At 41.1% G+C, this 22357-nt stretch overlaps 2 protein-coding genes across 3 annotated transcripts in view; one reads left to right on the top strand and one right to left on the bottom strand.

Moving 5' to 3' along the window:
- Positions 1-22357, top strand: part of NEBL (nebulette) — a 380625-nt gene that overhangs the window by 2420 nt on the left and 355848 nt on the right. The window lies entirely within an intron of this gene.
- LOC119618807 (large ribosomal subunit protein uL11-like) lies at positions 6957-7527 on the bottom strand. Its single transcript, XM_037983389.2, has one exon. The coding sequence runs from the start codon at positions 7510-7512 to the stop codon at positions 7015-7017; it is 498 nt and encodes a 165-aa protein (XP_037839317.1). The 5' UTR covers positions 7513-7527; the 3' UTR covers positions 6957-7014.

Below are 22357 nucleotides of genomic sequence, written 5' to 3'. Positions count from 1 at the left end.
GAGCGTCCCCCTACCCCAGACTGTTTTCAACTGTAAGCTCTTGGCCCTGATGGTTACGTTTTCTTTTTCTTTCTTTCTTTTTTTGAGACAGAGTTTTGCTCTTGTTGTCCAGGCTGTAGTGCAATGGCATGATCTTGGCTCACTGCAACCTCTGCCTCCCAGGTTCAAGTGGTTCTTCTGCCTCAGCCTCCTGAGTAGTTGGGATTACAAGCATGTACCACCATGCTCGGCTAATTTTGACCTCAGGTGGTCTGCCCCCCTCGGCCTCCCAAAGTGCTGGAATTACTGGTGTGAGCCACCGCACCTGGCCTGATGGTTGAGTTTTCTCACCAGTTCCCCTGTGGGGTTGGCATGGTCTGGAGCCAGCAGAGGTGCCTCTGGACCTCAAGCCTTTTGGCTGGAACACTGCCAGAGATTCATCCTCCCTACAGTTTTTGAAGTAGGTTCATCATTCACGTCTCCTGGAGATGGAGGGCCCTTGGTTAATTCACGCTTCATTACATGCTGACAGTATGTTATCATAGACCGTATATTTTTGGTAACCAAATGGAATTGCTCATACCTCTCTGGTGAAGAACTTCAAAAAACATTTTATCTGGTGAAGACTGTTTAATATTTGTTTTTCCTTAGTCCTTAGTGCTTACGGGTAGACCAGAATCTTTTCAAGAAATCAGAAAATGGGGCATTGAACAGAATTCAGGACTTTCTTGGAGAGGGGAAGTCCACAGATATCCCCCAAACTTTCTGATGTCTTCAATCCTGCTATACCATTCTTCCTATTGGAATAGCGTGAAGCAAAAACGAGGTTTCGATGTCATGATTTCCTGCTTCCCTTCCAGAGAGCCATAAACGACTGGTTAAAGATCAAAGGCAGGCGTAAGGAGAAGGGAAAGGGCCCCAACCACCCATAAACGGGATAATTGTTCTTTGGTTAAAGGAAAGTGAACCATTCTTCCTGTAACTGTTTCAGTTGGCAGCCTGATTCCATCAGGCTTTATGGACCACATCAGGATTCAGGATTCTTTACAGGGCAGGGCCAGGAGTTTAACCCCAGTGATAACAATGCCTTTGAGTGGCGCTGGTAGGCCTGAAGGGATTGGGAGGGAAGGAGGAAAGAGAGAGAAAGAAAATAGGGAGAGAATAGCAATTACAACAATGAGAGAGAATTGGATAAGGGAGGAAAAGAAATGATCAAAAATAAAAGGACAGAAAACGGTTCAACTGAAGTAGAGTCGTTGACTGCATTGGGCTACTTGAAAATAATTTAGTGCTTATTGCTTAGTTTGGATTCAATCTAATTTTAAAAGTTTATGAGATTCTGAATAAGTTAGGAAGAGTTATTTTGCACTTTGACTTGATAGTGATGAGTGCCCAGAAATGTTGAGATTTGGGCCCCAAAAGGAAATGATTCTACTTATGAAAAAGAAACATCCTGTTGTATTGTTTCATAGGTCTTGATCTCATTTTTAATACTCTCAATATACCTGTATAGAATGTTTGTAGATTTTCCTCTCTAAAATTTCTCATATGATTCCAGTACATTATTATTAGTTTTAAGGTGAATTCCGGGGGTAGCACTCGAGGACTTTTGCTTCATATTGAACCTGGTAGTCCACTTTATTGAGCAGATAAATAGGGGGAAATAGGAATTCATCCTTAGTGAATGGATGAGTAGAGAGCTGATATTTAAAATTCAGATTTAGGTTCATGTCATAGCTTGATATGCTACCTCTAGAAAATGGAACCTGGCAAAGTTTTGGGTTCTGTCTGCTATGAGGGTTCTGGGCTCGAAGGTCCCTGCTGTCAGTCTGTAGTCTGCTAAGGATACATGTTGCCATGTACACTGGCTGGGCAGTGTGGATTGCCCTCTGGGGATCCTGATGCATCTGCTCTAATTCAGGTGGTGCATGTCAATCAGCTGTTCCCTGTGGTTGTGGCCAGAGGGCTGCCATAATTTCTCTGGGTCAATAGTAGAAAATTGATTCTCTAATGTATACTGCTACCAGAAAATGAAACATTTGCTTTTCATGTAATGCAATATTTTATCTGCACCTGGTTTGGTTCAGGAGTCAATGTATATACATGCTTAAATGAAAACAACTCCATCTTCTGCTGTCGCTTTTTATTGTGAAAATTTTCATACATGCAAAATAGGTAAAAGAATAATACAAAGAACATCTCTATCCCCTCCACTGACATTCAACTATTATTAATATTTTGCCATGTTTGCTGCTTCATATTTTGATCTAATTATGTGTCCAAATATATATGTATTTTAAAAATTTATTTATTTTTATTTATTTATTTTTTTGAGACGGAGTCTCGCCCTGCAGCGCAGGCTGGAGTGCAGTGACGCCATCTCGGTTCACTGCAAGCTCCGCCTCCTGGGTTCACACCATTCTCCAGCCTCAGCCTCCTGAGTAGCTGGGACTACAGGCACCCACCACCGCGCCTGGCTAATTTTTTTTGTATTTTTTAGTAGAGATGGGGTTTCACCATGTTAGCCAGGATGGTCTTGATCTCCTGACCTTGTGATCTGCCTGCCTCAGCCTCCCATAGTACTGGGATTACAGGCATGAGCCACCGCACCCGGCCATGTCCAAATATTTTTATTACTGTTGAGCCATTTTTCCATTTCATACATCAAGTTGGTTTCATACATTGTGACATTTCATCCCTAAAAACCACATCATGCATGCACTAAGCATAAGGGCATTTTCTTAAAGAATCATAGAGCTTTTATTACCCTTAAGAAAATTAACAAATGCATTGTTATAACATCTTATATCCTGTCTATTTTTATATTTCCCCCATTGTCCTAAGAATGTTCTTTATTGTTTTTTTTTTTTAAAGCCAGAGTCCAATCAGGGTTCATACTTTACATTTAGCTGTTATGAAAATGACAACTTTTCTTAGCTATTAGAGATTCAATATCAGTTATTCAAGTTCTGTTATTATTTCTACTAATTTACAGAACCTCTCACGGTTTTCAAGAAAAAGGCTTAAGTAGCATTTCTTATGAAAATAACATCCATAATTAAATGAAGAACCTTTAAAATAAATATTAAGAATATGCTTAAAAATTGGAAAGCATAAACATAGACATTTAGAATTACTGTAAGAAAACATAGAGGTTTCTTATTTTAATCGCTACCTGAGGGCATTCTTTAAGGAAATGAAGTAGTGAGTGCTTCTTCAGTTTAAATATGTTGCTTGTTTATATTCTCATGTGTTTAGAGAAGAAACAAGTATTCTGTTTGATTTCCTGCAAAGGAGAGCATGTATAAAATATAATTTACATGATATTTAAATTTTGATCTTTTGATAGAACGATCAAAGTATAGTACACACTAGATGTAAGATTGGGCATAATACCCGTTTTGCTCCTAACACAGCAGTGCACACTATTAAAATATTTAAAAACAAACTGTTGTACTTGAGTGCGTGCCATGTTTTCATAAGCCTTTATGTTTCATAAGCAGGCAATGGATTCTTTAGCACATTTAGGATTTTTTTCATCATGGAACTTGCAAAGAAATGAGGACTAGGCAAAATTCTTATCATTAAGAGGTGCCGAGAAAATAACACTAGATGATTAGACAAAAAACATAGCTAATATTTCTATGTGAATTTATATGCCAAGCTAAACTATAAACATTTTCCTACCCAGCAAGCCACACAATGAGTATAAACTCTAAGACCATTTGTCAAATAAATTATTTAATTGGTTGTGTGTATAAGTCAAAATTGCATTTACTATGTCTTTGTGAAATATACATCGGTTCTTAAAATTTCCTGGGAGGTATTACCACTTAGAAGTAGCATTGCCAAGACTGACCAGCTAATGTGTTCTCACCAAATGTCAAGTTATATTAGGTCTGGGGTGCCACCAAGGAACGATGCAATAGTTTAACATGACCTTGCCAATAATTTCCCCAGACCATTATTTGGGCTTTGAACATTATTTGCAGACATATTCTTGGGCTGAACATTTGTTCTGATCTGCCTACATTTACTATACCCTGTATCTTAGTCAAATGTATCTTTAATTATGGGGCTAAAAGAACACAAATATCCACTGAAGTGTCTTTAGTGATTCTTCCAAATAAGATTCCCTCTCATCAAAGAGTTTCACTTAAAGTGGTTTCCGAAGACTTTAAAAAATAAAACAGCAGGCGCTGAGTGTTGTGTTTACTTTCTCTCTGCCTGTGTTCACATTCCCTCTCGTGAATATTTATTCTACCACCTGCAAGAGGCTGGGCTGGGTGCATCTCATGACGAGTCACCCAGAACGGTCAGCGCAGTTCTGCCGGCCCGTGTTGAGTGTGATTGTCGAGGCCAGTGCTCCACTGCCTCTCACGTACCATTTTGTGGCTGGTCACTCCTCGTTAGTGCCTTTCCTAAGGGTAATCGGAGGACACAGAAGGAAATTAAATTGAAACCTGAGAGTATTCCCGCCATCTACTTTCTTTATCTGTAGTTGGGCCTCCTGAATTTGGTTCTAGAACACTCCAAGGACTTGTGTTATCTCAAGGAGATTGATGAAATTCCTGCTATGAAGTTAGCTTTGATTACAAAACAATGTGTCACAAAGTACAACGTGTTGTCATTGGAGTTTTGGAGCTAGATGGAGCTGGAGTTGAATCCTGGCTCCATCCTGGCCTGCTGAGCAAGTCTCTGGATTGCCAAACATCAGTTTCTCCATCTGTCAAATGGGTACAGTAACACTAAACCCACAGGGCTGTATGAGAAGTAACAAAACAATACTAGGATAGGCTGTAGCCTAGTTTCTGGCACATAGCAGATCTCCAGGAAACAGTAGTGTCCTTCTTTCCTCATCAGTACTTTTTTGACGGGTGAAGAAAGAGTGGGGAAGAGAGAAGAGGAGGTATATCAATAAATAAAAGGAACTCACTCACACCCATTAAAAGGTTTATACCGAAGTTTTTCACACTGTGGGCTGCTACCCATTAGAGAGTTGTAACCAGAATTGAAAGAAGGAAGAAAAGAGAATAAGAGAAAACATCAGACTTCATTTAAGTACTGAACAGAGGATTCTTTTGGCAAACATATTTTTTTCAGTGATACAGGTACATATGTGTACTGGATCATGATGTAGACATTTTTTTTTTCTTTTCTTTTCTTTTTTTTTTTTTGAGACAGAGTCTCTCTCTGTCGCCCAGGCTGGAGTGCAGTGGTGCGATCTCGGCTCACTGCAAGCTCCGCCTCCTGGGTTCACACCATTCTCCTGCCTCAGCCTCCAGAGTAGCTGGGACTACAGGCACCCTTCGCCATGCCCGGCTAATTTTTTGTATTTTTCTAGTAGAGATGGGGTTTCACCATGTTAGCCAGGATGGTCTCGGTCTCCTGACCTCGTGATCCACCCGCCTCGGCCTCCCAATAGAAAATAATTTTTACTGGAAGTGGTGATTGAAAGGTATGAGAAACACTAGTTTAGTTCCATATTCTTAATGCTCCATACATCAGAGAGCATTGAAAGTTACCTGTAATGTACAATGACATGCAATAAGTTTGTGAATCCTAACAACCACGTTTCTGTTTGTGCCAATCACACCCGACCCCACACCTTTCCCTGGGGTTCAGTCCAATACAGTCATCACATAGGTCTCAGCTCAGCAGTAAGAGCCCACATCCTGTGCAGGAACCACGAGCTTATCTGTCTGTATCCTCCAAGGGATCTGTCCCATGTATCTGCATATCCCTCAAGCCTGGCACATAGACGAGATTGGCATGTTCAGTGTGGTATGGCCATAGATGAGCCTGGCATTTAGAAGGTACTTGATCATATTAGTCACCTCAGTGACTATAAGAACTGTGTGTAGCCTTTGCACTTAGTCCCTAGTTTAGGATGAGGCCCAGGCTAGTTTCTTTTGGGAAGGCAGACAGAATTTGTGTGATCCAGAAGAACTGGGTTAGGATGAGGCTTTGAGGAGCCTGATCCATGTGGACTGGTGACCAGGGTTCATTAAGCCTGAATTCCAAGGGATAATAAAGTATCCTGCTGTTGGGATAGTCTCATGTCTTCTGATCTGTAATGAACATAGTGGGAATTTACTTTCACTACTTAGAGGTTTGGCTTCAAAATGTGACATCTTTCTAAAAACATTTCTCACGAATACTCATTTATTTCCTTCTGGGTTATAATCTCTACAATGGGAAAATAATTCCCACCTACCAGGGACTTTATAGAGATTAAATGGGGGAATTGTTTGTAAGCTTGAGCCCATCAAATAACACCTAAGGACCCAAATGTCAGTCCACTCTTTTACTTGTAATAGTAAATGGAAAATTGTTGTCTCATATTTCTCCGTTAAAGACAAGAGAAAAGGTCACATTGTTAAAAGTGACCGTTTCTATGGAAGGATATTGTGGCATGTAAGAGTTCTAGTTAGCATCCACTGCAATGTGCCCTGCCTGACTTTTTAGTTACATACCTCATGGAAAAAATTAAACCTTTACCCCTTGACACAGTATCTGACATGAGAGGATGACAGTTTTCATTTTTCTTTTCTGGTTATAACTGGATGATTAAAAACAAAGGAAGGAGATACTTTGAGCCAATAAAAAGGTACCAGTGTATATGCAAAATGATCTGGTTCTCAGTCACCGTATTGGACCGTTGGCAATATCTAATGCTTTTTGGTACTTTTGAAGTCATTATAGGGAATCATATTTACAAATCACTCTCTGGGTTCTGTGTCCCATTTGAAAATGTTTCTGAAAGGTGCCTTTGATGTGTAAGTTCTGCCTGTTTATGATGGTGTATTTATTATGGAATGATGTCAGATTAGAAAAGATTTTGAGATGAAACCCAGCAGATCTCACCTCAATCATGGTGAAATGCAAGGTTAATACAAGATACAGATATGTGTGCTTAAAGGAATACTGATTATGTATCAAGGGCCTGTGCGAGAGAGTATGTTTCAGTAGGTCCTCTTTTTTTTTTTTTTTCAGTTGTCAAATGATCCTTTATTGAAATACTTTCCTTTGTGCTTAACTGGCTGGGCATTCCACAGCACCACTGTTAATGTCAACTATGATGTCATGAGGGTGGCGGCCATCAACATTACAGCCCACAGACTGGGCAGTCCCCAGGATCTCTTTAATGGTTCCAGAGAGTTCTCTGGCTAAGGATCGGTGCCGCATCTGTCGAGCAATGTTGATGATCTCATCAAAAGTGATATTCCCACTGTGTTTAATGTTTTTCTGTTTCTTTCTGTCTCTTGGTGGTTCCTTGAGGGCTTTGATGATCAGGGCAGAGGCAGAAGGCACCACCTCAATCTGGGCCTGTCTGTTCTGAATGGTCAGTTTCACTGTAATCCTCAGGCCCTTCCAGTCACCCCTTGCCTTGGCATTGTCATCACCAACCTTTTTCGGAGACAGACCCAGGGGGCCGATCTTGGGGGCCAGCGCAGAAGTGGCACCGACTTCACCTCCGGTGCACCTCAGGTATATGACTTTGATCTCGTTGGGGTCGAACTTCGGCGGCATGGTGGAGGCGGCTGGTGTCCGATGAACCCGGATTCGGGACAACCGAAGAAAGTTGCACCTTTGCCCCTCCGAGCCGAAAGCCGAGAGCTTTTTTTTTTTTTTTTGAGACAGAGTCTCGCTCTATCTCCCAGGCTGGAGTGCAGTGGCGCGATCTCGACTCACTGCAAGCTCCGCCTCCCAGGTTCGCACCATTCTCCTGCCTCAGTCTCCCGAATAGCTGGGACTACAGGCGCCCACCACCACGCCCGGCTAATTTTTTGTATTTTTAGTAGAGACGGGGTTTCACCATGTTAGCCAGGATGGTCTCAATCTCCTGACCTCGTGATCTGCCGGCCTTGGCCTCCCAAAGTGCTGGGATTACAGGCGTGAGCCACGGCGCCCGGCCAGTGGGTCCTCTTTAAATGTTTTCAGATGAGTGCTTTACAGAGTGGTTCCTAGGACATCAGGGAGTAAGAGAGATACGGACATAGCCATGCATGGCACCCTTGTCCTCAAGGGCTTAGAACTCCTTTAAGTCTCTAGAGGAAGGATAAATCAATTACTTTTCTGTTCTGTTTCAGTTTTTACAGTTAGTGTTACTAGGAAGACCTTGGCTTTTAGCCTTAGGAGACCTTGGCTTTAGCGTGGAATCTAGAATAATATTTATGAGCTGAGTACCCAGAACGTTTTAGGAACTAAGTAAAATGATGATTATTGATTTCTTCCATGCTCAGCTTGGCTATTTGAATTCAGCAAAGTCCTGCTGATGGGTCTGACAGTTCTTCAGGCCTCTCTAGTTGAACCTAGATAGGGCACAGACCTAACCATGAGAACAGGAAGTTGTGAGAAGGACCAGGTTTAAGTGGCAATGATTGTTTCTTCCATCACTGGAAATTCCGTATTAATTTTATTTATAGTTAGCTGTGCAATTTTCTTAGCAGAGTCTTTGAGGGAGTTGCTTTGCGTTTGACTTCTGTTTACTTTTTCACACTCTGTGTTGACTCATTCTTATTGAATTCTAGGAGGAGCCAGAAGAGAACTAGTTCGATGTGTGCATTCTTGAATAGCATCTAATCGATAACCAGACTGGTGGTCTGTTGTACTTCTGCATCAGCTGAGCAGTCTAAAAAGCCATTTGGATAAAAATCTTTGATTGGCACTCTGATGCTCATTATCCATCAAAGGCAGCTGCAACCAAACACAGAGAACTTGGAGAAATAGGATGGCTGAGCTCAGCCAAGGGTCTATAGATCTGGGATGTGCAGTGGGAGTTAGATGGTTGCCTGCCAATATTGAATTTGGTTTTAAAATATGACTCCTGTATCCGTTAATCCTCTAATTGATCCAGAGTGTGAATTCCAACAAATTCAGGCAATGCATGGGAGTGGCAAGAACACTGCAGCAAATGCATACATCAGTGCAGAAAGACGTGCCCTGTAAGTAGATGTATTTTTGATGGCCTGTTTGGATAACCTGCATGTCTTTTCCTGCCTACTCTCCCCACTATCTGCCCAGTCTCCTGAGCTTCATGCATTTCCTGCCACCACAGTTATGTTCTGAAAACATGGTTCTGATTATACTACTCTCTTGCTCAAACACCTTTGATGGCTCCCTATTGCTTATAGGAAAAATAATTGGGTTTCTAGCAGACATTCAGAGCCTTTCACAGTCTACCTTCCTGTATCCACTTCCATTTAACCTCCTTCTCTCCAGCCACACTGGGTGGCTAGCTTTGAAACCTTCACCAAATTTCTTAATCTAAGCCTCAGTATCCTCATCTGTAAAATGGGTATAATAGACTCTACCTAATAGGATTAAGGATTCATTGGAATATCCAATCTGATAATGAGCTTAGCAGAGTTCAGGCACATGGTAAGGAATTAATACAATTTAGATATGTTTATAATTTTAATCATTATTAACTAGACACAGTGATTTGACCCTTTACTCATGCTGTTCTTATGCCCTCTGGCACTGGAGTGACTTTGATCCTTAAGGCACATCTGTAAGGCTATGCCTACCTTTGCAAAGATATTCTGAATCTCTCAATCACTGAACTCTTTCTTTGTGATTCATTGTACTTTTTATGCCTCAATTATATCACCTATCAAAGAGCCTGCTTTGTACTATGGCCGTGTTTGTCTTCCCATTTGAGTTGGTTTCCTGCTGAGGTTGGACCATAGATGTTCTCAGCCTGGAGTGGGAGGTGGATTGGGGTAGGCGAGGTCAAGTCAGCCTGCAAGAGCTTTGCTCCTTGAAGGGACTACTTTGTGTTTTAAAGAGCAAGTGTGTAAGGAATTGAGAACGGGTGTTACAAAACTGCAATGCTCTGATGCCAGCCATGTGGAGTTAGCATCAACTCTGCAAGTGAAAGGCACAGATCCCAACAAAATTGCTCTCACTTCAAGCCCAGGAGTCCCTAGGTCACCTATACTTTGGACCAACTAGCTGCAAATCTGAGAGTTCCCACAACCACCTCAGATTTGATAATTAGCTGGAACAATTCACAGGGCTCAGGACAGTGCTGTACCTAAGATAACTGTTTTAGCATAACAGATACAAATCAAGACCAGCCAGATGGAGAGACACTTAGGGCAAAGTTTGAGAGGATCCTGGATGTGGGGCTTCTCTGTCCTTGCTCTATGGGATCAATATGTGTTATCTTCCTGGCACATTGATATGATCATCAACCAGGGATCTCCACCAATCTTTGGTGTCCAGAGTTTTTATTGGGGTTTCATTATGTAGGCATGATTGATTGACTCATTGGTGATGTGACTGTTCAATCTCCAGCCCCCTCTCTTCCCTGGAAAAGGTCAACTGATCTCATCCGGCTCAAAGCACCAACCCTCTAATCACAGAGTTGGTTTTTCTGGTGCACTGAGCCACCTTGATCACATCCCCTTAGATATGGTCCAAGGAGCTCATGAATAACAAAGACATTCCAATTACTTGGGAAATTTCAAGTATTTAGAGTATGCCTCCCAGGAACCAGGGACAAAGGCCATTCAAATTCTTTATTATACAACAGGCATGCTTCATGCTGTCGCCATCAAAGCTACCTTTGTTGTGTTGCCTCTTTATATCCTGAGCCTTCCTATTCCATCAGGACATGAATGAGGGCCTAAAATCCACCATCTCCAGTCAGTCAATAGAAGTTGGGGAAGATTAGAAATAGTTTGCTGCCTGTGAACAGGAGGGGGTGGGGGCACTAATCATGGGTGGACTCTTAATATAACTCTCTAGATTTTGTTTTTATTGATACATGAGTCTGTCCTATTGGCAAATTACATTCTTGAGGTCAGGAATGGTCCTAATTGCCGTTGTCTACACAGCACACATGCTGTGTGCTCAGAAACTGTCACCCTGTTGGAATAGATTGCCTATCTAGGTTTGCTGGGGGCATGGCGAGTTCTTTTGGCTGTCTGAGTGATACAGCTTAGCCTTATTCTAGGCATCCTCAGCCAAGAAAGCTGACTCAATGAGAAGGAATAGAGGATGAGTGTGGTGGCTCACGACTATAATCCCAGCACTGTGGGAGGCTGAAGTAGGAGAATCACTTGAGGTCAGGAGTTCAAGATCAGCCTGGGCAACATAGCAAGACCCTGTCTCTAACAAAAAAAAAAAAAAAAAAAAGAGAAGCAATAGACATATCTTTCCATGAGGATCTGTGTGGCGATCCCAGCTGTTGCTCGCCATGCTTAGATTGATAATGCACACAAACAGTAGCGAACACTTCCTCTGTTTAGGTGAAATATTGAAATTTATAGCTGGATTACTGGTCATTGACATGCAATGGAACAAAGGATGACAAGAATAATGTTGTCTACAAAGGTAGTTTATAAAAATCACTTTGTTACGACTGTTTTTCAAAGTCTTAGGAGTGAACCACGTGTTTGACACATCAGGCCATATATACATTTACTTGCATATCATGTTTTTTGTATCTCCTGGAAATAAGTTTGATGGCTTCGTTTCCTGAAACTAAATTTAATCAGGGATTAATGGTCAATTCCTGATGAATGAAAGGTCTTAACAGGCTCTCGTGGAAGAATCTTCTTTTCTCATGTGATTTTCCTTCAATGTTCTGCCTTTTCTCCCACATTTCCAGAACTTTAAAAATAACTCTGTAGGATCAGTGCTTCTCCCCCAACCCAACCCTCCCCCACCGCACCATCTCTCCATTTCTCTCTCTCTGTTTGAAGTCTTTTCTGTTGCCAGTGACGTAGTTCTCTGATTCTCTTAACATTAAGGGGAATTCTATTTTAAAATGTCTAGATGCTTAAGGCACGTAATAATTAAGGGTTATTCCTATCAGGAATAGAAACACCGTATTAGAACAGTTCTTCCTCAGAGGCTACTAAAGAAGGAAAATTCTGTTTAGAGGGTTTGCCTCTGTGGTCTTTTTTTAAAACGGTAGTTATGTAATGTCAGGTTTAATTGGCTGGGAGTCAGGAAGCTAGTTTATTTGTGTGCCTCTCGTGTCATATATACCTGCAGGGCTGAGTGGCCCGTAAAAAGCACTTAAGATTTGCACATGGGGGCTGCTGCCCAGGAAGTGGCCTGCAGAATGGCAGTTTGGCAGACGTTGAAAGAAAAGCATATTGTTTTGTTTTTTTTTTTCTTTATACAGTGATGAGTATATAATGGGGACTGAATAAACATGTGTTGATTGGCTGTAAAAGAACCTTTACTCTGAATGGGAGACAGCAGTCGCTGATCTGATAGCAAGCTTCCCAAGTCTGGCTTCTTTCTCTGGGTCTGTAGTGGTGGGTCAAGAACAATTGTTACCCAGGATTTAAAAATTAATTCCCTAGCAGGAGAAAACAGGTGGTAACATAAAAGAAGACCCTGAATGGAGGAAGGATCAAGTAATTCTCAGAAGAGACCCGCAGGGGAGTGTTTACAACCTCACCTGTCTTTAGCAACGCATAGATAGACATGTTAGGGGATAGGTAAGGTCCAGGAGTTTTGTCAGTGTGGGATGAGGACAGGCTGATGATTCAGTTGTGACAGTGGAGAGGCTTGGTACGCTAAAAGAGAAACATGTCTAGGAGGTGAACCCTTGAATAGAAAGAAAGAATCTTGAAGGTGGAGAGATGATGGAGAACATTTGAGTGAGAAGGAAAAGAAGGGAAACAGGTGGCCCTGCTGCTGGGCAGACCATGTGCCTCTTGTCCAGAATGGAAATGTCACAGAGGTTTTTTCAATGAACTATCTGCTGAAGGTTTAAGAGAGAATACCAGTTGGTTTCTTGCTTTGCTTTTTGTGGACAATGTCACTGCTTTCAAGCTGCTTTGCGCTTAATTTGGAAAACAAGTAAGAATTGGTTGATGGAGTAGCAGTTGTGAGGACTTTAGAACAAGTGGTCTCTGTTATGTTGAAATTCACAAGAGCAAAAGGAGTCACACCACACCCAGACTTTGAAGAAAGCCTTCAAACGGCGTAGGGGAAGAAGGAAAGGCTGTGCTTGTTTAAGAAATCTTAGGTTCTCAGAAGCTCTGAGATAAACGCAGTGTGCCATATCCCTGTGACTGGTCTAGTTCTTAGCTCACAGTTAACTTTTAATAAAGATTTACTGAATAAACAAAAGAAGGAATAAGAAAAAACGGTGGGTCAAGTGAGATAGAAGACTTTGAAAAATAAAATCCTGATTGAAAAAGTATTAATTATTTCAGAGAGAGAAAGGGGGAACACATCTTTAAAAAAAGTGTGGAGCAAAAGCATCATAGGACATCCCTTGGGAGCTTTCTAAGCTCAGATTAGCCTAATACACAGTTTAAAAGATGGATGACTGAGTGTTCAAAGATGGCAGACACAGTAAGACCGGGATTCGAAAAACCAAAACCGTGGCTTGTGACAATTCTAAAGACAAAGTGGGTTTCAAAAGCACTTATATTCTAAGAAAACAGTGGAACCCTGGCTTAGGGAGGATAATTGGGATAATAAACGATGACAGGAAAAAATCCTATTTAGCTTTTATGCAGTTCCTTTTTAGCTTTTATCCTTTCAACTGAGAAGAATAGATTTACAACTAGAAAAGATCCAAAAACATCATTAAGAAATTAAAGTAAAAGTTAGGAGAGCCAGCAGTCAGACAACATCAAGTCGTTTTGCATTGGGTTAAAGAAATTGGAATCTCTCCATCCAGAGGGTGGCATCTCAGGGACCTGAGAAAACCCTGTAGATGTGGTCCTGGAACTGAAATGCTGGAATCATGTCCCTTAGCAGTGAGAACGGATGTGGTGGGGGAGTGAAGGGACCATTCCCTTCTGGGGCTGAGGTTGAGTTACTTTACCTCACCGTCCCTCAGTTTCCTCACCTATGAAATGGTGATGTCGTCTCAGTTATCCCGTCTGCAAAATGGGCATTCTGTGTCTCACTTGCTGATAATAATAGTATTTGCTACCTCTTCTGGTTACTTCAAGGAATAAATAATCTATGTAAATAGTTGATACAGAGTAGACACCGTATAAAAGTTGGCTGTTATTACTATTGCCTATTCTCTTTGAGAAATTGTCAGCAAAAGAAAGCTTTGGGGATGGGAAAACATCCCAAGTTTTAGAAAGAGGAAGAGACAGATTGTAGAAATTACAGCCTAATTAATGTGATATTAATTCCTGGCAAAATCCTCATATGGATGAGTGCAGGATGGTTGTAAAAACTTCGAAATAAAAAGGCCTCTTAGTTTCTGTCATAGTTTGCTAGGCTTGCTGTGACAAAGTACCATAAACGGGGTGGCTTAAATAACAGAAATTTATTGTTTTACAGTTCTGGAGACTAAAAGTCCGAAATCAAGGTGTCGGTAGGGTTGGTTTCTCCTGGGGGCTGTGAGGGAAGAATCTGTTTCAGGCCTCTATCCTTGGCTTTTGTTGAATAGATGGCCAGCCGTCTTCTCCCTGTGTCTTCACATCAACTTCCCTTCATGTGTGTCTGTTTCCTAATCTCGTTTTCTAAGGACACCAGCCATCTTGTATTAGGGGCCACACCTATGACCTCATTCTAACTTGATTACCTCAGCAAAGACCCTATCTCCAAATAAGGTGACATTTCGAGGTCTGTGGGGTTAGGACTCTAACACACTTTTTGGACTCTAATACATACACAATTCAACTCCAACAGATTCACTAAGAAAAGTCAAGCAGAGCAAAATTAACTGTGTTTTTGATGCTAGAGAAGAAAGGAAATATATACACAGTGAACTAAAAATTTTTTTAAAACAAATTCGGTGCTGTTAATTATTTTTTATTTTTTGAGATGGAATCTTGCTCTGTCCACCCAGGCTGGAGTGCCGTAGCACCATCTCTGTTCACTGCAGCCTCTGCCTCCCAGACTCAAGTGATCCTTCCACCTCAGCCTCCTGAGTAGCTGGGTCTTTCAGGCACATGCCACCATACCCAGCTAACTTTTTGTATTTTTCGTAGAGACGGTTTCACCATGTTGCACAGACTGGTCTTGAACTCTTGATCTCAAGTGATCCACCCACCTCAGCCTCCCAAAGTGCTGGGATTACAGGCGTGAGCTGCTGCACCTGGCCTCAATGCTGTTAATTTTTTGTATATCAATGATACCTCAATAAAGCTTATAAAAGATCAGTGTTAAAAAAAAGTAAAAGACTAACAGAGACTTTTTCTGAATTACAAGTTGACCACAGTATCTGTTTCTTCCTTTGACATGCGTGTCTTCGTGATTTCACTAATATTTTCAAGGAGTAATAACCTTTTCATCTTTCACCCAGGACCTTTACTTTGTGACATTACGTGCTTTGTAAGCTTGTAAAACTATTAGAAAATTGTTCTCTGATAGATTGTTCTTGCTTGTAGGAGAATGGTATTGAAATATTCATAAGGAAATGAATTTCAGTTTCAAATGGCAAGAAGAAATATGGTTTAAAATTTTACAGAAAATGACATAGTTCTTGCTTTATGTTAAAAAGAAGGGGGAAAAATGCACGATTGTGACCTTGGCTCTAGTTCAATGTAGAGATTCTGGTGTGGAGATTTATAATCTTAATATTCCTACAATTTAGGATTTATATTTCAATTTCAAAATTTAATTATTAATTTTCTCATGAAACTTTCTCAGATAGCTTCACTTTCTTAAAACTTCTTTTATTATTTTATTAAGTAATGAAGGATTGTATCCGTATTTCAAGAGTGAGTGAAATAGACTTTTGTAATTGCCTTTTTTTTATATATAAGTAATGGGCTCCTAAAAAAAAAAAGCACGAAGGCAGCATAGTTATGTCCTGTGATAAGAACTGGGTTGGTCTTGCTTTGTTTCCAGTAGACATGCTCCCTGGTTAGCCTTTTCTCCCAGGTGAACTTTATTACCAGATAGAAATCTGATCCATCAATTGAATTAATGTGTGTTTTGAAAACAGCATTCTTCTTCCATGCTTGCTCCTGACTTTGAAAACAAATCCCAAACACACCACTCTCTTTTCCTCCTCATAATCAGATCTTAGCTTTCAATGCCCCCTAAATACTGTTAATTTTTTGATAACTCTTTGTCCATTTGTACAAAAGCACATTTGTACTTTTTTGCCCCGTGTTTACAACCACACCAAAAAGATGCCAAATGGAAAACTCTCCTGGTCTTTAAAGAAAGGGCAAAGCTACTTCTCGCAAATTACATGACTAGAATTCCTCCTGTCCCCCAGTAAATGAATGCCAGCAGTTTTCTTCTTTCCTTGGAGGTTCTACCAATTCTTTGTATTTTACCACTTGAGTGGCCAGAAATTCAGCACTTGTGGTGTGATGGATGTTTTTAACTTTTCTATGAACCGTTGTTTTGAAATATGGGGTCTGGGCCCTGCTGGAGACTGTAGGGCTGTTCCCCATATTGCTTTTGAGGGGTGGCAGTGATCAGTAGGCGGGGGTCAACTCCACCTCTTGCGGCCTCTGTTCTTGTCATGCAGTGGGGGTTAATCTCTGCAGAGGAATTGATTGTGAGGAGGAAAAGAGAAAATGGATAATTATAAAGAACTGGGCACAGCTCAATAAATGGAAACACAAATGACCACGTGATAGTGCTTTTCCAACGCACCTCCCTTGCCCAGTCAGTTTGCTTTGTGAACCCAGGCAATGTTTTCCCTATTTCACTCTTCTGGCCTTTTCAAGTGTGTCAATTGTCTGAGCTATAGCAATGCAGTGATTACCAGTGATTACCTGGGTTTTGAATGTGCGTTTGAAAGTTGAAGTGTTACCTTATTATAGGCACAGCACTCAAGATTTCCAGAGTACTTGTATGTAAAAGGGAAATGAATCAGACACAGAAAAAGAAACATTGCACGTTATCACTTATCTGTGGGATCCACAAATCCAAATAATTGGACTCATGGAGCTAGAGTAGCAGGATGGTTACCAGAGGCTGGGAAGGTCAGTGGGAGAGTGGCGAGGAGGTGGGGATGTTAATGGGTACCAAAACAATAGTTAGAATCAATAAGACCTGGTATTTGATAGCACCACAAGGTGATTATAGTCAATAATAACTTAATTGTACATTTTTAAATAACTAATAGAATATAATTGAGTTGTTTGTAACTCAAAGGATAGATGCTTGAGGGGATGGATACCCCATTTTCCATGATGTGATTATTAAAAATAACATTTTTTTTTTTTTTTTGAGACGGAGTTTCACTCTGTCACCCAGGCTGGAGTGCAGTGGTGAGATCTCAGCTCCCTGCAACCTCTGCCTCCTGGGTTCAAGCAATTCTCCTGCCTCAGCCACTGGAGTAACTGGGATTACAGGTGTGCACCACCACGCCTGGCTAATTTTTGTATTTGTAGTAGAGATGGGTTTTCACCATGTTGGCCAGGCTGATCTTGAACCCCTGACCTTGTGATCCACCTGCCTCTGCCTCCCAAAGTGTTGGGATTACAGACATGAGCCACCACGCCCAGCTTGTGATGTGATTATTATGCATTGCATGCCTGTATCCAAACATCTCATGTACCCCACAAATATATACACCTACTATGTACCCACAAAGGTTAAAATTAAAGAATTCAAAAAGTACTCCTGTATGTATTTCAAATTGGATTGCATTGTCAAATTATTTTAGATTTTGTGTAAGATTTGGATTTGGAATAAGAGTTAATAAAGAAAGGCGATAAAGAGACTCCAGGCTGTGAAGATTTATTTTATAATGTTGGTAATTGAGAAAAGTGTGCATCCAGCATCTCTTTAACATTTTGAATAATGTGGAGAGTTTGTGCTGCTGGTTTTGAGTGCTGTGCTACTTTTCCCATATTCTGTTTCATATTGTGAATTTCTAAACACAGGTGCTACTGAGGCCCACCAGCACAAAGACATGAAAATTTAATGTTATAGCTTGTTTCCATTGTGGCTCACTTTTTTTTTTTTTGGCAGAGTCTCACTCTGTCACTCAGGCTGGAGTGCATTGGCGCAATCTCCGCTCATTGCAACCACCACCTCCCAGGTTCAAGCGATTCTCCTTCCTCAGCCTCCCGAGTAGCTGGGCCTACAGGCACATGCCACCATGCTTGGCTAATTTTTGTATTTTTAGTAGAGATGGAGTTTCACCATGTTGACCAGGCTGGTCTTGAACTCCTGACCTCAGGTGATCTGCCTGCTTCGGCCTTCCAAAGTGCTGGGATTACAGGTGTGAGCCACTGCGCCCAGCCTGTGACTCACTTTTAAATCTGACTCTAGTGTTTGCTTTAAAGAAAATTTATTCTCTGTATGGTATTAATAAAATGAGAAGTTCCTCTCTGAACTGGAGAATCATTCTCTTTATGATTAAGCCAATTTTTAGGAACCAGTTTCCCAAAAACACTGAATCAGGTGGAATAGATTTCTGAAAAATATACATATCATGTCTGTATTCATTGTGAACTTCTCTATTTTGCCCCTTCTATTTTGTTCATGTGGTCTTATTTGATTTTGCATCATTTAACAAATATAACAAGGTGCTACATCTTACTTTTAAGATGTAAAGGCTTACATTTATTTCTGTATATACTTTTATTTTAAGAACTTAATTTACGGCCGGGCACAATGGCTCACGCCTGTAATCCCAGCACTTTGGGAGGCTGAGGAGGGAGGATCACAAGGTCAGGAGTTCGAGACCAGCCGGACCAACATGGTGAAACCCCGTCTGTACTACAAAAATTAGCTGGTTGTGGTGGTGTGCATCTGTAATCCAGCTACTCAGGAGGCTAAGGTGGGAGAATCACTTGAACCCTGGAGGTGGAGATTGCAGTGAGCTGAGATTGCGTCATTGCACTTCAGCCTGGGAGACACAGTGAGACTCCGTCTCAAAAAACAAAAACGAAAACAAACAAACAAACAAACAAAAAATATATATATATATAAAAACCAAAAAATTAGCAAGGTGTAGGGGCAGGTGCCTGTAATCCCAGCTATTCAGGAGGTTGAGGACGCTGAGGCAGGAGAATCTCTTGAACCTGGGAGGCGTAGGTTGCAGTGAGCTGAGATCTCACCATTGCACTCCAGCCTGGACGACAGAGCAAAACTCCATCTTAAAAACATTTTTTTAAATTTAAAATACAAGAGTCTTTGCAGCCTTGCTGTATAGTGTGGGCATTAAGAGCCAGACTCATTTCTTTTTGAGCTCTAGACCCACATGGGGAACCACTTCATCTCTTCAACCTCAATTTCGTTATCTGTGAAATGGGAGATAATATTGAATAATAGCATCTACTGCCAAGAGTTGTTGAGAGGTTTACAAGAGATAATGCATAGAAAGTGCGTGACCCCTAAATATTACGTATTTTCACGGCCATTGCACAGTTGTGAGCTAGAAGGCTCATGGTGTGGGGTGGACAATTTTGGCCTAGGAGACTGGATCAGTCAGATAAAATCCACCAAGTCTGAAGATGGAGGTTGAGACCAAGGAGACCAAGACTTTGGTTGTAAGTACATAAGGTGGTGCTGGTTTTCTGTGGGGTTATTCTATTATTCATGTTGCTACAAACAAGGAAACTGATGTACAGTTGTTTTTTTCAAGGGCATTCTTCACTTTAGAAGAATAAAGAAGGAAAATAATGCGGTCATTGGATTTCTGGACTACAGCTTGACTCATTAGTCTTTCTTTTCTCTCTAAATAGAAAGTTAAATTACTGTTTTGAGGTTCTGAAATTCAGAGTGGAGTTTGTGCTTGAACCAAGTATAATATTACTTGATGTGCAATTGGGCAGAATAGTTAGAAGTTTGGATGAAATTTTATCCTCTTCCTGTTTCTTTTTGGCTTTTGTTACTCTGGATTTTTTTTTCTTTTTCTTTTTTCTTGGACAAGTTCTTGCTGTGTTTCCTAGGCTGGAGTGCAGTGGCATAATCATAGCTCACTGTAACCTTGAACTCCTGGGCTCAGGTGATCCTTTCATCTCAGTGTCCCGTGGATTTATGTTGACTTTTGTCAGTGTTGGATACTATTGTCCTTGTAGCCTGTGATGTGATGAATAGCCCGGGGGCATTGTGTAATATTGGGAAATGGAGGTGAGGAGATGCTCATTGGATGCCTTTGGAATTCTTGGTACTAATGGATTTAAAATATTTTACTGGAGTCACTGTCCTTGGGGCCCAATCTATGAGATTTGTTAATGATCATTGGAAGTCAAGGAGTGGCCAGAAGGATGAGCCTGAAAGAGAATCCATGATGGATTGAGCTGTGTTGGGTGGAAGTAAGATCAGACTTGACTCTGCCTACGTTCCTTGCAGGCCCTGGAAGGCTTACCTTCTCTGTCCCATTTCTGGGTAGTGGAAATGCACTCACTCCTTCATTTATTATTCAGTAATGATGGAATTCATTTGTTTATTTACTTAATATTGAAAGAGCCTCTCCTATGGACCAGGCGCTGTCCTAAGTACTTGGAATGCGGCAGTGAACAAAGTAGAGGAAAATTCCTGTCCTCGTGGAGCTTCTTAGTGGAAAGAAGCAGACAAAACCCAAAACAAAACAATCAGTAAAATATTAGAAACGGATGCGTTCTGTAGAGAAAAATCGAGCAGGGGAAGAGGTAAGTTTCACTAGGTTGGGCAGGGAGTAGGAGGAGAGTTTGCAATTTTGCATAAGTTGGTCAGGGAAGTCTAGTTCTCACACTGGAGTAAAACCTGGTACAGGCAAGGGAATAGCAAGGTCACGGAGTGAACCTGGGCATGTGGGAAAAGCAATCCAGGCAGGAAGCCTGTGTGGAAGGGAGGAAGGGGCCGGGGGACAATGGGGACCCTACAAGGCCTGTAAACCATTACAGGGACTGCAGAATCCAGGCAGCTCTGACTAAGGGGGCAGCTGCTGGGGTGTTGAGCAGAGGAGTGACGTGATGTGTGACTTAGGGTTTTAGTTTTTTTTTCACTTTGCCTGGCTTTAAAAATAAAGCACTAATGGGCTAAAAAAGGACTTTTGTGTGTGTGTGCTAGCGCTAAAGGGACAGTCACATATTTACTGTAATGATATCCCCTTGGGTGTAAACAAGAGTGCATTTTGTCATTAAAGTGAACCAAGAGTTATCATGAGGCTATGGTCCTTGAGCGAGTTGGACCCCCTGGAAGTTTCTACACGAGTGTCAGAAGAAAGTGATGACGCAGGAGGTTTCTGTCATCATCAGTGACAAAGTCATGACCGTTGACTAAAGCAGGGCGAATTACATGGTGTGCGTTGCTATATGTGCGAAAACATATCTTTTGTTTCCTGAATATAATTTCAGCCTAGGTTGCTTTAGAGGGAACTTGGAAAAATCCTGCAGAAGAATTGAGTCTTGTTTATTTCTCCAAAAATGACTTCAGTTCTTTCTTTGCTCTCCCTCATTTCATCCTTCCCGTCTCTGCCCTTCAGTGATGATCAGAGGTCAGGGAATTGCCCTAACAGTGTGTATATTTCTGAGTGGTGGTCATTAATTTTCCTTGGCTTGGCTGAGGAAACATTCCTGTCACCTCTTTTGAACATCGAGCACCACCTTGGTGTGAATGAGTTTCGACAACGGGACCTTGTTCTGCAGCCAGGGTTGAAGAAGTTGGCGAAATTCCACTTCCTATTAATTTTCTTGTACAATTTGGACACCTAGGAAAACATCTGAAGAAAGTTTTCATTTTGTGAGCTCATAATAAATGCCATAACATGGTGTGCCAGGCTGTTGGCCTCGGGTGTGACTTTTGTACAGAAGGTGTGCAAAGAATGATTACTATAAAGATTAATTAGGAACATGTAATGATTCTGTCTTTTAAACTTTTGAAACATGGAAATGGATTTACACAGATAATAATTCTGAAGTTTTCACATCTCATTTTAATATTTGCCAAACAACCCCACCAGTTTCTTTTCTTGGCAGTGCAAATGTTTGGAGATATATTGTATGTTCTTCAGCACATGTGACTTCATGTTTTTCTTCACATACTGTAGTTGTGCAAGTCCGTGGTTGGAGCCTCACTGGGTAGACTCCCAGCCATCATTTCAGCTTTAATTGGTTGTAAAATATTAGCAGGAAGGCAAAGTTATTTTACACCGAAGTGACTTTTTTGGGAAGTAGCAAATTAAATTTTATGGTAGCAGCTGTTCTGAGCAGAATTTGTCGGGAAGTTGATGAGAAGCGAAAGCTTCCAACAGTTCGATATAAATCCTTAGTTTAAAAAAGATGCAAGCCGCACATAAACGAGGCTATGGAAGTAGAGACAAATATTTTTGGTCCATATTTTATTTATTCGTTTTGTAAATAATTTAAAAGTGAGGCCTTCGTTATTTCATAGTTCAGTCTTGGTCTTTCAAAAATAATCGTTGCTCTGATTTTGCAATGGGAGCCTTTATTTAGTTTAGAAGTCAATAATAATATGCTAAAAAAGGAACATAACTTAGTAGAGAACCTCCCTAAGGGGAGAGTTCTGAGTG

This window comes from Chlorocebus sabaeus, chromosome 9 (assembly GCF_047675955.1).
Source record: "Chlorocebus sabaeus isolate Y175 chromosome 9, mChlSab1.0.hap1, whole genome shotgun sequence".
Taxonomy (NCBI): Eukaryota; Metazoa; Chordata; class Mammalia; order Primates; family Cercopithecidae; genus Chlorocebus; species Chlorocebus sabaeus.
This window is presented reverse-complemented; position numbering and strand designations above follow the sequence as displayed.

What these genes read in the sequence shown, in the direction of transcription:
- LOC119618807 (XM_037983389.2), bottom strand. Translation starts at nt 7,512, where the DNA reads ATGCCGCCGAAGTTCGACCCCAACGAGATCAAAGTCATATACCTGAGG.